General features: G+C 46.9%; 1 protein-coding gene across 2 annotated transcripts in view; it reads right to left on the bottom strand.

Annotated features, from left to right (window-relative positions):
* Positions 1–16,023, bottom strand: part of LOC119407080 (diphosphoinositol polyphosphate phosphohydrolase 1) — a 71,112-nt gene that overhangs the window by 6,172 nt on the left and 48,917 nt on the right. Inside the window, exons 2-3 of one of the 2 annotated variants that reach the window (XM_037673914.2) lie at positions 6,831–6,986; positions 3,527–3,595 (exon numbers count right to left, since the gene is read on the bottom strand). In XM_037673914.2, the coding sequence (XP_037529842.1) occupies positions 3,527–3,595; positions 6,831–6,986 (225 nt within the window). The remainder of the gene's footprint in view (positions 1–3,526; positions 3,596–6,830; positions 6,987–16,023) is intronic. The other variant, XM_037673915.2, reaches the window with a different exon arrangement.

Here is a 16,023-nt window from a genome sequence, read left to right as displayed (position 1 = left end):
TTTAGTGGCGTTCTCTCACTTGGACATCGTTATAACAGATGGCGTTCTCTCAGATGGACATCGTTATAACAGGGTTAGACTGTACCTGCTTCACATTCATTTTGGTGTCGAGAGGGGACACGAGTGTGAACAGGAGCGAGCGCTAGTTAACAAGGGTGCAAATGAAAATCAGCAATCAGCAACAGTGACTTGGGTGTATGTGGGCGTGAACATGCATGACTTTTGGAGAGTGCGAGTACGAACATGAGTGGGAGCCGGTATCTGTGAATGGAAGAGGCTCCGAATGGAAGTGAGTGGGAATGGACATGAATGAATGCAAATGAGTTAGAGCGGACGCAAGCGTGAGCATGTGCCAGTGAGTGTTGGTGGAAGTGACGAATTAAGAGTGTCAGCGAACACGAGTAGGAATGCGAAGATGTGCTGAAAAGTGGCAATACTAGTGCTGCACTGGCATGTAGGCTGTACTAGTGTTGGTGCCAGCCATTGGCTACAGCAGTTTTTATGGTGTCCACAGGTAGCAGCTTCAAATGACAATCAACTCGAGGCCTGTTTACAATGCTTTATGGCCAGCGAGAGTGGCAAACAGAATGAAACGTAATATGCAATGAGGAGTCATTTTATCTGCAAAACGATCTGAATGTGTCCTTCCACGGAAGCTTTGTACCATAAAGTGCTATTTTTGGCTCCTTCCTAATGTCAGGATAATGCATTCATAATGCATCTTCATGAACAGATGTTGCCAACAAAGAATACAAAATTTGTTTCTGAAAAATTCAAATCCTACAAATATAGTGAATCACGCATGTAGCTTCCATATTGTTACCAAAGAAGAGGTTCCCATATCCTAAATGTGGCTTCTAAGTGTGCCCTGCTCTCTAGGACTAGCTAATGTCCACATATATGTGTAGCTCTTTCCAATGCATAAATGTTGCATTACACACAAGCATGCTACCTAGTGCCCATGAGAATTGTCTTTTTCTGCTCTTGAGAGTAATTTTTTGCCCATGTACAGTAAAACCTTGGTGATACGAATCTCGTGGGGTTACCAAAAATATTCGCATCATCCGAAATTCGTATCACCAGAAAACATGGAAAATTAGTATGCGACAAAAGAAAGTTGGCATACGTTTTCATTTAGTGTTTCTCAGGGCCGCAGCGACGTAATGAACAGCTCTGAATGATTTCCAGTAAAGTTTTTAGACGTCAGCTATCATACTTGTACTCGTCAATATACGGTGCATGCGCGCATGTGTGATTAGTCAACCAGATGTGTTGTGCCCCGTGACCGCTCGTAGCCCCTTCCTAATCTTACGTTTTTCTGCATGGCACCAGAATACTGCGGCAAAAACGACTTAAGAAGCGCTTTGCACACGATAGATAAAAGGCCAAGCTCCTTCGCCAAGACCATTCGCTTCGTCTCTTAGGGTCTTCGTCCACCTTTAATGGGACTTCATGACGGACCCGCAGCCCAAGTTTCAGTCTTGTTTCATAGAACGTCTGATTGCGGGAACATGGCTTGGATCGACGTGGCAGGCACGTGTTAACACAGTAGAAAGACGCTGCTGCCTCGAGCACAGGAGCACGCGTCAACGCATCGGAAAAAATAAAGCTCGACGTCAACGTCATCTGTAGTCTAAACGCGAAGGCGCCTAAAGGCCTCCAAGATTCACGCACACTATCTCGGAGGCAACAGCGCACCGTTGACGCACCGTTGAATCACGCGCGGGCGCGGGCATGCGCGGGCGCGCATGCCCGCGCCCGCGCGTGATTGCCGGGTCTTCTGCGACAGCGCGGGCAGCACCTGTTCGTACCTGTGCGCGAGCGTACAGTACAGCGAGCGTACGTTCGTATCAAACGTCGCGGGGTGCAAATCGGTTCGCAACAACTGTACTCCAATACATTGCAGGCTAATGGGCCTTGGCCGGGACCACAGAAAAATTCGTATCACCCCGAAATTCGTACGAGCCGTGATCGTATCACCGAGGTTTTACTGTAATATGAATGAAATGACTGGCGCCATGTTTTCATTCCTCTTTTGGTCTACCTTTTTTATGCCGAACTCTTCGAACCAGCAGCCTTGTGCGTTCTTCTATTTAATCGTCGTCATCATCAGCCGCTACAACAAGACAGCGGCCTCTCACAGCAATTCCCATTTATCTGTATCTTGTACAAGCTGGTTACAGGGAATGCCTGCAAATCTCTTTAATTTCACCACGCCATTTAATTTTAAAGATGGAGGTTGGGCCATTAGGTGTTCGCAGAAAAACTTCACCGAGGGATGATGTCACCATGCGTTGCCTAGCAACTTGTTGGAGGAAGGAAAGGAGGAGGAGAAGAGAAGTGGAGAGGAAGATGAGAAGAATTAAATAACACAAGATAAAAGTTCTGGGCGAGGCAGGATTTGAACTCGAGTCCCCACTGTCCAAAGGCAAGCGTCGTAACCACTCGGCTATCAGGGCACGCTAGCAGAACAGGCATTTATGGGAACCACATGATTGAGTTGCTGTGGGTGAGAAAATGAGAAAAAGATAGAGAGAAAGAGAAAGAAAGATAAACAGAAAGAATCAAACAGATAGAAAGAAAGAGAGTGAGTGAAAGCATAGCATAGCCATGTATAGTGCACTAAAACCTCAATATAACGAACACGGATATGACGAATTATCGGTTATTATGAAGTAAATGAATACTAGCGTTGGTAATAGATACAGTGGTTCGAATATACGCTTATAAAGAATTTCCGGATATAGTGAAGTTATTTTCGCGTCAAATGCAACTTTGTTAAGTGCAGCAAGGGGTGTGTGAAAGGGAAGTGAGAGTAAGGAGGAGGGAAAGGCCAACAGCTTCACCATTTCCCGTCTTTGCAGCACTAGTGTGCGGCTGGCCCGTTTTTTGGCCATCCTAGGCTACAGTTCCCTACCTTTGGCATCCATTACATAACTTCAATAGAATGCCATACTACACCGATAATCTTCTGTATGAATCAAACGGCCTCCCAGCTCTACTTTATATGCATAATGTCAACTAGGGTAGCACCTAGCCTCATATGCTCTCTAAAAGACAAAGCTCACTCCATGCCATTTGAGGTTACACCTTTACGTGGACCACTTTAGTTCCATTGCTCATTGTATATTCACTCTAACTTCTTTTCAAGCTTCTTACATGTCTCCCAAGTTTTTATGCTATTAATTTGTCAGTTGTGGCAAAATGCAATGATTGTACATTTACATAGGCAGAAACTATTATTAACTTCAATGATGGTCATCGATCAAGCGCACAACACGAAATGGCACACCCAAGAGAATGGGACTGCACAGTGACAGAAGAACAGAGCAGCAGACCAGGGACAAAAACAAGAGAGAGAGAATCTTCAACAACATTCTCACAATCTTTGCTCCCGCGTTTTAACGCTTTTTGCGAGTTCTGGCCCACGAGGGACCATTTTTTTCTCATGGTAAAAGCCAAAGAAAAAGCTCCGAATGGAAGGCCCGAATCTGCTCCGGCCGTGAATCTATGCAGGTCCACTCACTAGTTGCATCTCATCTGGGGACTTCGTGCCAAAGGTACTGCCTCTCAGCAACACCCTCTGCTCGCATTCCTGTGCAAAACAAAAACAAAAAACCTGCATTTTCTGTTCATGCAACTCGCGCTTTTCAATTTGGGAAATGGTAGGCCAAAGCTATGCGTGGCGGACGGCAGTGGTTCAAGGCACACTGCGACAAATTTGAACAAAACGAGACAAATATCTCCGATCCGTAATGAACGTTGCAACGAAGCACGCAAGATATTACACTACTGCATATGGCAAAGAACCTACACTAATGCAGAATAGATCCACCAGATAGCTACAGCAGATAGCTACACTCTCCTGAAGATTTAAAAGCCTCCGCTCTTGTTCAACTTGGTCTGATGTTTGTCACATGGCCATTTGCACAAAAGCCCACAAGTTAATTACTGCCAAATAACTAGCGCATGCATGCACATACGTATGGGTCTTAAATGATTAGTAATTAAAGGGTGCTGACGTGTCCCATCCATCCATCCACTGTTCTTAGGAAGCTCTGTTATGGGCCAGCCCTGATGAATTACCATCATCGCAATGCACAAGAACGGAAAGAAAAAGCAAGTAAGTAGGTAAGGTGTTGCTTCTGGCAATTCCACAGCTGACAGGAACTGACGAGTTGCGAGGGAGAACAAAGTGAATACTGCGTGCCTTACATTCCTGTTTACATTAGGCCATTCCAAAAAATAGTTTCTGGGAATATGTATATTTCTGTGAAAGCAACATACTCATCCCAGAGTGTGGTTAAGGTTTATGCTCGGTGCGTTGCCTCACGCTGTACTGTACAACAGTGTACATAATGAATCACTAGCTAGCCAGTATAGTTACTAATCGGTGATTATGAAAAGCATAAAATTAGAATAAACACAAAATTCTACTGTTCCTGCTCCTACTACTGCTTCTGATACCGCTACTACTACTACTACTACGCGTCCCTCTTGGCACACGAATTTTTTCATAGAAAATTTAATTACTGATTATTTTTTTGCATTACTGTATTGGATGTCAAGCCAATCCTGAATTCGATCATAACAAGCCACACAAGATGGATACTTCACATCATTTTCATAATCTTGGATAATGAGTGTGTCCGAAGACCTGCACGTTCGTCAGCTTCAAGGCTTTCTTATTTCTCACTAACCATATAATAGAACTTAAAACAAACATGTACGCATTGCCTAAAGGCAATCCAAACAAAACCTTGTAAAGTAGTAAGCCTAGTGCATCATGTCTCTACGTCCTTCACTTCTCAACTAGACAATGCATGGTACAGAATTGGCTGTGCTTTCTGGTTTGCTTGCATTTTTTGTAACAGCAAGCAAATGTCAAAGAAAGCTATTCAAGGGCAACCAATTTTACGCACTACGCATAACAAAGCAAGCAAAAAAGATCTGAAAGAAGAAAAAAGGAAGTCAAGCAAAGCAAGTCAAGCAGTAGTATAAGCAAGCCTGCAAGCTCAGTCATTTGAATGTGAGTTTGGCTCCAATTTTCATGGAAAACATTTATAGCAGGAAACTTTGATGTCTGGCTTGAACATTTAATTACTGCAGATATACTGCAGATATCATCGTTACTTTTCGTTTTCATTTTTCTACATTATCCAGAGACTGTGCTGGTTTCTTAACAAGGTTAAAGATGAATTACGGGGACCCTTCCAGGAACAGATAGGGGCAAAGCACACAATGCAAGTGGCACCAGACACCTCATCAAACGGTGCACGATGTAAGTTTGCCAATCATAGCATGCCGCACAGTTGCGCTACACTACAGTGTACCACTTTCGCAAGCACAAAGACAGGTCGGGAGCAGTGCCACACATTATGAGAGGGTCAGTGCTGGTGGTGGTGAAAACACTTTTGCAGGATTCTACGGCACACAAAAGCAAGCCATAAACCGAGATCACCAGAATGGCTACAAAGTGATCATGCATGCATGTTAGTATTAATAGTATGTACAGTCATGAACAACACAACAGGAAACACCGAGTTCATGTTCAAGACACGATTGCTGATGATGTGTTGATCTGCAAGAGGGACCTTTCTGCTTGAGCATCCAGCGATGCACATACACTTTCGCTCTTGGCAACTGTGCTTAGCTAATATGGCCACTTGACGGTAACTTTAGTGTTCCCATTTGTATTGTTCATGACTGTATATTTACTATGGTTTTAAGGGGCTTTACAAATACCCCACTGCAGGCACGTAGGCAAAGGGGGGGGGGGTCCGTAGGCAAGGATGAGCCCCCCCCCCCCCCCCCCGAAAATCGTCCAGCCTTCTATATTCCCGATGATGATGATGAACGAACTTTATTTAATTAGCAGAAGGATCCCCCCCCCCCCCTTTCAGAAGGGGGGACCCAACCTAGACGTCGGCCATGATCCCGTGGGCCCTGGCAGCGTCTTCGGCCTGCCGCACTAAGCGTGCTTGTAATTGCGAGTCGGAGCTGAGGAGCGCGGCCTTCCACCCACGCCCGTCTGGGAATTCGGCCCTCATGGGAGCCTCCGGGCACGCCCAGAGCATGTGGCTCAAGTCCGCCCTATTATTGCAAAATTTACACTTGTCCGAATAAAGTTCCGGCGCGCAGCGGTTCATCGTTACCGGACTAGGGAACGTATGTGTCTGAAGTAGGCGCCACGCCACCGCCTGAGCAACTTTTTTTCTTTTTGCCATGGAAAGACTTTCTTTCAAACAATTAGGCCTCGAACCCCCCCCTCAAAAAAATCCTGGCTACGTGCCTGCCCCAGTGTCATGGCCAAGGCGGAAGTGTTGAATTATGGTGACATCAGTGCAACATGATAAGTGATGGCTGTGGAAAGAAAAATTTTGAGACGAGAGCAAGAAGTGAGTGGACTAACAATTGCTATCTTACTACCACTGCCACTATGGTTGAAAGATCTAGCATATTGCAAAGATTGTGTTGTTGACCTTCGTTTCACCTTTCCCTAAAAATGTTCCCACATTAAATGAACGCCAGCTCGTAGGGTATTAAAGGAGTGGTGTAATGTAAAATGGAATGAAGGAAATGTGATAATGAAGACACGTGCTTGCCTGTGTCGTCACCTGTGTTTTGTTATGTCTTCCCCACTAACCGAGTATGAACACCAACTAAACTAAGCCACAACCCTTCCGACTTGCATTAGGGTCACAATAAAATCGTTGGCCTTAAGAAGTGTACCGAAAATATAACTGGTACATAATACGGTAATGTTCAAGGAATGGGAAAAGACATTAGCAGGATGGCACAAGTCAGATAGTGAGCAAGAGTGGGCAAACCTCGAAGGTGCCGAGGCATCGTCCGAGACGCCCGCGCACACCGCCCTCCTCCATGACCTCACGCATCGCCGCCGTGCTGGGTTCCTCGTTGGGTTCCAGGCCACCGCCCGGCACGATCCACCGGTCGGGAGCGCTGCTGCTCGAAACAAGCAGGACCTGCATGCGTGACAGAGGGAGGCTGCCTTAATTGCTCCAAACAAAATACACAAGAGCCCTTCTATAACACTAGTCCTGAAGCGCTTGCTACAAGAATGTAAGACATAGATGAGAAAAGCACGAAAGAATTGGAGCAGTTGCACACTAGTAATGCAGAGACTGAGGAAACGGTGTAGCTGGTGGCCTTGCCCTCCTCCTCACTTTCTCTGCCCTTTCCCAGCCCTTACTATACTGTACTATACCAAGACCATGCGCTCTGCTTTGCCCCCTCCTCCTCATCCCCGCTTCCCTTTCCCACCCCTTGCAAGCTATAGGGCTTGTTGCTGAGCTAGTTGACAACACTGACAACTGACAACACTGTCCCGTTTCATCTGTCTCGTCCTTGTGTTTTCGTGTTGTTTTTTACTATGAACACTGAATAGAACTGATAGAACTGACAACAACTGACAGACACGAACTGGCGCCCGTGTCTGCCAGTTCGTGTCTTCGCTTCGTCCCCGTCTTCATTGCTCCATACCAGTTTTTCCTCAAGTTGCAATACTATACTACACAAGGCTATGGTATGCTTCCCCCTCTCCCCTCCTCACCCTCCCATCACTCCTTCTTACCCTAAAAAATTTTGAGCAACGTTAGCCTTGTTTTAGGCCTGTTTTTGCAACTTGATTTTGAGCGTGATCGTGCAACAGATATTGCAAAAGACCAACAAGCCGGGTCTCTAACCAGCTCCGCTTTTAAAAAGAAGGACATAGACAAGTGCTTACTTCCAACCGAGTTTATTGCACGATGAACGATGAAGTTGTACAGGTGTCAAGAAGGTCCTCTTTTTCCCTCCTTTTCGCGCTTTTTTCGTCTAGGTATAAAATATCAAGCAGCCCAACCCGCTACCCTTCTAAGAATGTAAGCTCTAGATCTTACACACATTTGAGCATCGTTCACCTGTTTGCACACTAGACGACGTTTGGGACAATGCAATTACGGTGGAAGTGGGCCGTCACAGTGAAGGTCCTCTTGTTACAGACAGTGGAGAAGGAGCACGTCAAAAGTTCGAAACATTTTCTACAAAAGCTGCCGCTTTATCTCAGCCATCTGCTTCCCTCGTAGCACACACAGAGACACTACAAAAGGTATGTAAGGTAACACTCACCAGCTACCATAGGTGATTGAGCGAAGGAAGGGAAATTTAAGGGCTTGCTTTTTCCTTGTTAGACACAACATTAATGCGAACTAACAGATGATCAAGCCAAGGAAAGTCCCTGCCGGGGGCAACTTGTCTTTCTGTACACTTTAATTTCTTCCCACTTATGTCGTAATTACTACAAATAATGTCCCCTGTACTTTCCTTGGATTGATTGTCTTTTAGTACCCATTAACATAGGTGACTGAGCTTACTTCTTTACCCTTCCTCAACGACAAAGTGGCGTCCCTGGCTAACCAATCGCGATCACTGCCACATTTAGACTGACTGTAAATATGCCTTGGCAACATCCCTGTACGTCAGCTACACGTAAAATTATGGAGCACAAAAAGTTGCATTTTGACTGGCAGCTGACATCGTGGCCTCATCCTTACTACTCAACGATCATAGGCGGGCGCAGAGTTCTTTATTATGGGGGGCAAAGTTTCACCACAGCACATCCCTCCATTAATAAAGTCCGCAAGAAAACGTGTATCGCAACGGATGCAAAAAAAAAAAAAAACATGAATGCGGCGGGGGGGGGGGGGGGGCAACCCCTTGGGTACGCCTATGTGTCTGGCGCAGGAAGGCCAGCCACTGGGCTTCACTATTAACGGACACACGCGTCTTTAGCGGCGAAATAGATGCAAACAAACGAAGCAAACGAACAAACAACCCTTCTGTTCAGACCCCCTTTATAGCCCCGACCTACCCCGCCGCCGTCCGGCTCAAAGAGCCCACGTGTCGCCGGATTTGCAACCCAGACACGTCAATAACACTTGGGGCTTTGCGCAGCTGGCTGGCAGGAGGAGATCGAGATACACTGTGCTCACGGCGAAATCGCCGCTAATCGCCGAGGCGGAAGGAAAATGACAAAAAAAAAAAAGGCAAACGTGCCGTTGCCAGTCGATGACCGCGGCGCGCCGTCGCGCCGCCGCCGCCGGGAAAAGGTACGTGCGACTGAATTCACCGCTGCCCCTGTCTACGACGAAGGAACGCGCAGCAAACGCGCACGCAGATTAGTTAACGTGCGCGCGTGCTACGCGGCCCCGAGGAGAAAGACGGTAACCGAATATGCGCCAAGTAGTGGCGAGGCGGAGGCATCAGCCATGCGGACGTTCCCGAGCTGCATTCGTTTTGTTCATTTCCGCGCCGCATTCCGCGGCTCTGCGGCATCGTCGGCGCGTGTGACTATGGAAGGCAGTTCTTCCTTCTGACCATAGGCATGCACAGCCCCACTTTAGTACCTCGTATTTGCAGTGATTACTGATCAAGAGCAGCAGCGTGGGAGGTTTTGTTCGGCGAGAGTGGCAATATGGGTTTGTTGGTAATGCATAATACTTGACGGTAGCGCAGGCTAAGGAGAAGGACAAAAAGAAAGACACGCTCGACGCAACACAGCGCTAACTTTCAACAACTGCTTTATTATTCGCTGATCCCGCTAGTATGAAAACTTCGCAAACACAACGACTAAACATTACCCGAAGGGGGTACACGCCCCAATTGCAAATGGTGTCGCAGGGAATCGAACCCACAACAGCAGTGGAACGCCACTGGTCAACGGCGGTGGCACGCGGCGGCGCTCGAAGAGTGAAGCGGGGGCATAACTTAAGGGGACATTAAAGTGAAACATTAAATCGGTTTAGACAGATAATTTACTTTTTCAGAACTCTATTGTCATTAATTTCGACAACATGGGTTAACTACGAGAAGAGAAACTGAAGTTGAACATTTCATTTTTCATTTTCACCATTTGAATTTTATTCTTGCACGTTTCGTCGCTTACCAAGCGTCTTGTCGCGTTGAGAGTGACGATTTTGGTATTGCGAAATTCTAATTTGCTAATACGAGAAAAAAAAACGTTTTTCTCTTTAGTGCCTTTTTTACGTAAATCATCAGTGTATATTTGAAAGACATCCTCGCAATATTTATGACGACTGTCGCTGAATGACGCAATTACGCCTAAATGTAACATCATTATTGCGCGTCTGTACCCCCCTCCCCTCCACATCACGGACACGAAAGCACCTGCGGCGTTGACGCAATGTTCATCACCACGCTCCGACGCACCGCAGTGTGCATGGTTTACCTCTCTCGGGACGTCCGAAACCTTATCTGGCGGGGCATATAATAAGTGCCTCGCGTTATCGTCCCTTCCTTATCGGCCGTGTTGCTCACCGTAACAGATGCGGAGGTGTGGCGGGCCCTACCTCCGTGCATTGCGTCGGCAAGGGATCTCATACGCGGCTGTGCTGATGCTATACAGAACATTGAAGCATGCAGTATACACACATAAAAAACAAAAACAAAGAGAATATGCGGCATGCGATTGTCTTCAACAGAACGTATACACTGCGTTACCCTCCAGAGCGCTCGCACATACCAGCATGGCTGCGCACTGTGAGAGGGGGGGGGGGGGGGAAGAAAACAAAGAAAACTAGGAGGGTGCGTCACGTGACAGTCTTGAAGCCCAGCCATGGAGGAAGGAGAAAGAAAATTGGGGGACGCTTAAGCTTCGCCTTTAAGAGTTGAACGCGATAGCGATATTCTGTTCCTAGCGCGCAGTTCGAACACTACGAGAACAGAATGCGCGCACTAAGGTGTGTGACTTGTGTAATGGGTAGCATGCTTTCAACCAGGAGCAATTATGCGTGAGAAAGTTTTTCGAAGTTGCGATGCACCCACTACGTGGTCTTAACGGAATACGCGCAGTAATGTGTGCGCCTTTTGTAATGGGTGGCTGTCTTTAAACCACCAAGTCGTTATGATATTGCCATGGTGTGACGCCCGATGGAAATGTACGCTTGCACCACGCAATATTACTGCGATATTACATCTCGTACTGTGACACCTGTATACAGGACGCGTATTTTTGGGAAGCATGAAAGTTACTTTCAGTGCAGCTCCAAGCAGAGGCGTGGCTGTGTGGTAGAACACCTGCTTGCCACGCAGACGGCCTGGGTCAACACCCTCTAGAAAAATTGCCTGGGTTCGATTCTCACTCGGGCCCAACATTTTTATTATTTATGTTATTTGCAGCTTTTTCGATTTTTCGGTCACGGACAAGATGATTTTTCGCTCACAACCAACGACACCGACGCCGACGGCGGAATTTCTGCGATACGAGCTCTTTAACGCTATCGCGTTAAAAGGAGGGAGCATTACGTCACGCGATTGAAGCCCACCGTGTCGGCCCAACACGTGATCAGAACGTCAGAGCGCACGGTGGGTTTTAGTACTACAGGTGACGTTCTGTTTTTGAACCTCCTCCGTGAGCAGGCCGGTCTGCGCCGAACAAGCGCGCTTCGATTAAAAGCTACCGGGCGCAATACCCGAAGTCTCGGCAAATCTCATTTCGTGGGTACGCCCCCCTTAACACCTGGGGGGCGCAAAGTATGCCCCATACGTTTATTCAGTTATGGCCAAACAAGTTTTTGACGATAACGGCGGTCGAAGACCCCTGACAATGCATTCTAAGAACTGCTTGCTTCCCATCTTTACTTCGGAAAGCCAGGGACCAAAGGCAGGCCATTGTGAGAAACATGTTATCGCGTCACTTTTTTTTTTCATTTTCTTTTCATCCATTGCGAAGCATGTTGTCCTTTTGACTCGACCAAAGGGGGAGGGGGGCTGCAGCGAGGCTTTGCCCTAATGGGGAACCCTACGCACGCCTATATTGCTAAGTGTTATTCAATAATGCGCGAGAAGCGCGTGGAAGTTCTTACGCAACTTCTAAAGTATGTGCGTTAGAGTTTCTTTTACACGGCCGCACTACGACACGCAGTGTGGTGGATTTCGACGATACAGTGCACAAGATGAATCTGGTTCCCTAAAGTTTTGACTGCGTTTCCTACGGAATAGCTTATGGTTTGTGAACAACATTGCATTCCATAAAACAACCTATAGCTTCAACATGACGCGTTTTTGAAGTCACTTCGGCGCGACAACGCCCCAAATACGAAACAGCTCGTGGACGTGACGAGCACTGACGTACCAGCGTTACCCGCCACGGGACGTTCAACCTAAACAACTATTATTACGTACCGACGTTGAAGCCTGGGAGCAAAACTTTGGGAAATGGAAGTTTAAGAAAAATTGAATTGCGGTGTTCCGTTTGCAAGACCCACGATATGATCGCGAGGCAAGCCATAATAGGGGAGAGGGGGAGACTCCGCAATAATTCTGACCACCTGGGGTTCTTTAACGTGCACCTAACTCTAAGTGGACGGGCGTTTCTGCATTCCGCTTTACTCGAAACGCGCCTACCGGAGCAGGGAATCGAACCCGCGCACCTTCGTGCTAATAGAAGCGCAGTGTCATTGGCTTCTACGCCGCAGGGCTAGCTGCTCAATAACAAGCCTGTGGCGTAAATCATGAGGGGGGGGGGGGGGCAGTCCAGAGGGTCCCGACACCTCTTTCGTTCAGGCTGGTGGGGGGGGGGGGGGGGGGGGCACACTCCATTGCAAGTGCTCCCCCCTTGAGATCTATCTTTCGAACATCATATGGCCTGACGACTATGGTAGTCGAATGCATAGTTTGATCTCCTAGACAGCCATTACTCATACTGTACAGAACATTCCTTATTCAAAATTCCTTTAACGTCTGTTTACGTTGTAGTAGCAACTGTGTTCAATACCCTGAGCTCTGTAAAACTGTACTGCAAGTGCAATTGCCGTTCGACCGGTTTCCGACAAGACTCAGCACAGTACAATTACGAGAGGTGTGAACCCATGGTCGTTCTTTTTATTGCAAAGCATGACTTGAAATTTTATATCGCTAAAAGTAAGACCTATACGAATAAAAACGAAATGGCTACCACAGTAAGATCTGCGTCCCCTTTGCGTTTTTTTTTTTCTGGACTTGCCCCACTGATACAAGTGATGGCAACGAAGATATATGAACGAACTAAAGCCGACCATCGCAGTTCTTTTTTTTTTTTTCTTTTTCATCACCGCATCCCGTCGTGAGAAAATAATAAACTACTCCCGACACCGATACAACGAACCAGCGCCCGGTACAGGTACACGACGTTTATTTTTAAAACCGCAGGCACGCGCAACAAGCTGTAGTACACGTACCTAGCGCGTTGCGTTGCATACATGCTGCGAGTGCACAGCGAGTCTCGTGACTATTAATAACCGTAGCGAGCGGTGGTCAAGCTCCCGCGCGCTAGCTGTGAGCAATGCGTGCGCACAAGCGACCAGATAAGGTCCCCTTATCCCTCGTTCCGACGAGTCGCGACGGAATGTGTTCGTTGAGCCATTCTCGCTTCACGTGCGTGTATGCGGCGCCACCGCACCTGGACAGCGTATACGCACTGCCCAAGGCACCGCCAGGCACAGAAGTCGCGATAGCCACGTCCACGAGCACCGTGACCAGATAAAATCGGACGAACGGGCGCTTTCGATACACACGGATGAAAATAGACGGAAAGGGGAATCAAAAATTAATGAAAAGAAAAAAAAAAGTTCAGCCGGTTCCACGCCGTGGAAACATAATTGTCGGGGTTTAACGTCCCAAAACCGCGATACGATTATGAGGGACGTCGTAGTGGAGGGCTCCGGGAATTTCGACCACCTGGGGTTCTTTAACGTGCACCTCAGTCCAAGTACACGGGCCTCTAGCGTTTCGCCTCCAGCGAAATGCGACCGCCGCGGCTGGGACTCGATCCCGCGACCCGCGGGTCAGCAGTCGAGCATTGTAACCACTGTCAGACTATCGTGGCAGATTACACTGTGAAAATCGTCGGACACAGGAGCTGTAAGCGCCCCAGTGTATGTGGGGGTATAATAAGACGCTTAATCTCATTTCGAGCATCGTGAGTTAGAATCACCATCACTTAGAATCATATTTATCATTTAACATTATCACCAGCATCTTTCGCATCATCATCATTTCGTTTTACTTATTTCTTTGTTCACTCCAACCCTCTGGTCACGTGACCTGCGTGGCCTACTACTACTACTACTATACTCCTACGACGACACAGGGTTGACAGTGTCGCCGTAAAAATAAACAAACAATAGGAACAAGCGCAAAAGCTTCATGCGGCCAATCTACCCCGATTTTTTTTTTTTTTAGGAAATGGATTATGGTGATTATAACGATATTACTTGGTGTTTAAGGCTGCAAGGGACCGGTCTGTCCAAAGAACGCCAAAATTCAGAAAATGCAGACTTCCACTTCCACAACCATTACGACTACTACTACTACTACTACTACTACTACTAAGTCAAAGTCAAAGTCAAAGTTTATTTTCCATTCTGTCGTACAGAAAGAAAGGACTGTGAAAAAAAAGCTGTGTTAAACAGCTTGACTAGTTCACAGCCCCATACAAAAAGAAAGCAGAAAATAAATATAAAGTAAAAAGTCGGAGCGGTAGCAGCACCGTGGTAAACATGGCGATATGGCACCTCACGGGCAGTGCCCCACAACAGGGCGTACACATTGCAGTTGTGATTTTAATACATATACGAACCACAGATTGAAAAACGAAATTATTACACTGTGTAGAAAAAATACTACTACTACTACTTTTGTTATACCCTGTCAGGGTTCTTTAAGGTAATGAAATAAAATAATTATAATAGAAAAACTAGTAGAACAGTTTTAGCCCTCGAGTGCTACGGGCTTAGCTACAAATATGTACAGATAGATGTATAGTACACATAGCTATACACTACTTTATGTACTACATCTATTAAATATGCAGCAGATTTGAATTTGAGCCGATTAACTCGGAAAGTGCCGACGTGCGCGATCAATCGAAATACCCACTCGACGAATCAAGAAATGTTGATTGATACTATTTTTTTTTAATTAATCACTCTCCTGAATACAATACACTGTAATTCACGAATCACCATCGCGGTTGCTTCTCACGCCACCCATTCGTGGTTGGAAGAAATTTTGATGACGGTATTGGTTTCGAGACTTAACATTTCGACGCTATTTGATATTTTAATTGCCTTGTTCTTCCACAGCAATTGAGTACTCGTTACAAGCCGGGTCGAGCATTCGATTTCATATAAATGCAATGCATGGGCCTCACGATGACCTTGACAACAAAATATATATCTAAGGCTAGATAAAAAACGCATTTGCCGAGGCACTGCTATTTTTCTTTAAGCCCGAAAGGAGCAGGAGGTTATGAAGCAATCATTTACGAGTACAAGACGACTTGCGGTGCAGTTCATGGCCTTGTAACCCCTTTGAAGTTACGTTCTTAGCGCCCTTTGAAGTTACGTTCACCTAGCATTTCACAACGCGAAAGGAAATTGGCCGACGAACAACATGTACGCCTTTTGCCAAAAGAGCAGGTGGAACCCTTCTACTCTGCGATCTATTACGTCACACTGACGTCACGGGGCGTGCACTGATTCCCACGTGAGCGTTTGTTGTAATCGGCGTTGCGAATGCCAATTTTTTTTTTTTCGCCTCTCTGACACAGTCCAAAGCACAGGCATGCGTAGGCGCCGGCCCCCTAATACCTCAATCTGGCGCTGCGTTTTGACCGCAAGGGACTCAGTGGGGAGGGAAAAGCAGGGGAATGAGGGGGAGGGGACTGCTGGAGCGCTACTGTGAAACGTGCCCCCCCCCCCCGCCCCCCCCCGCTAACGTTGAACCCTTCGCCCGCCTACAGTCTGAAGAGCTAGTCACGTCAACCCGCTATCATCGCTAAGTGTGAATCGAAGTCCACTGTGTGCAGACTGACTCAGACTTTTAGAGCGCTCGAGCGCGTGGCTGTAGACGCTGGCGCCGTGCACAGCTGCTACGTCGCGTTAGCTACAAGCTCCCGTTCGTGCTTGAAGGACCTTGGATGCTGTACGACTATGTTTAGTAGTAATAATAATTGTCGGGGTT

Source organism: Rhipicephalus sanguineus, chromosome 10, assembly GCF_013339695.2.
Source record: "Rhipicephalus sanguineus isolate Rsan-2018 chromosome 10, BIME_Rsan_1.4, whole genome shotgun sequence".
NCBI lineage: Eukaryota > Metazoa > Arthropoda > Arachnida > Ixodida > Ixodidae > Rhipicephalus > Rhipicephalus sanguineus.
This window is presented reverse-complemented; position numbering and strand designations above follow the sequence as displayed.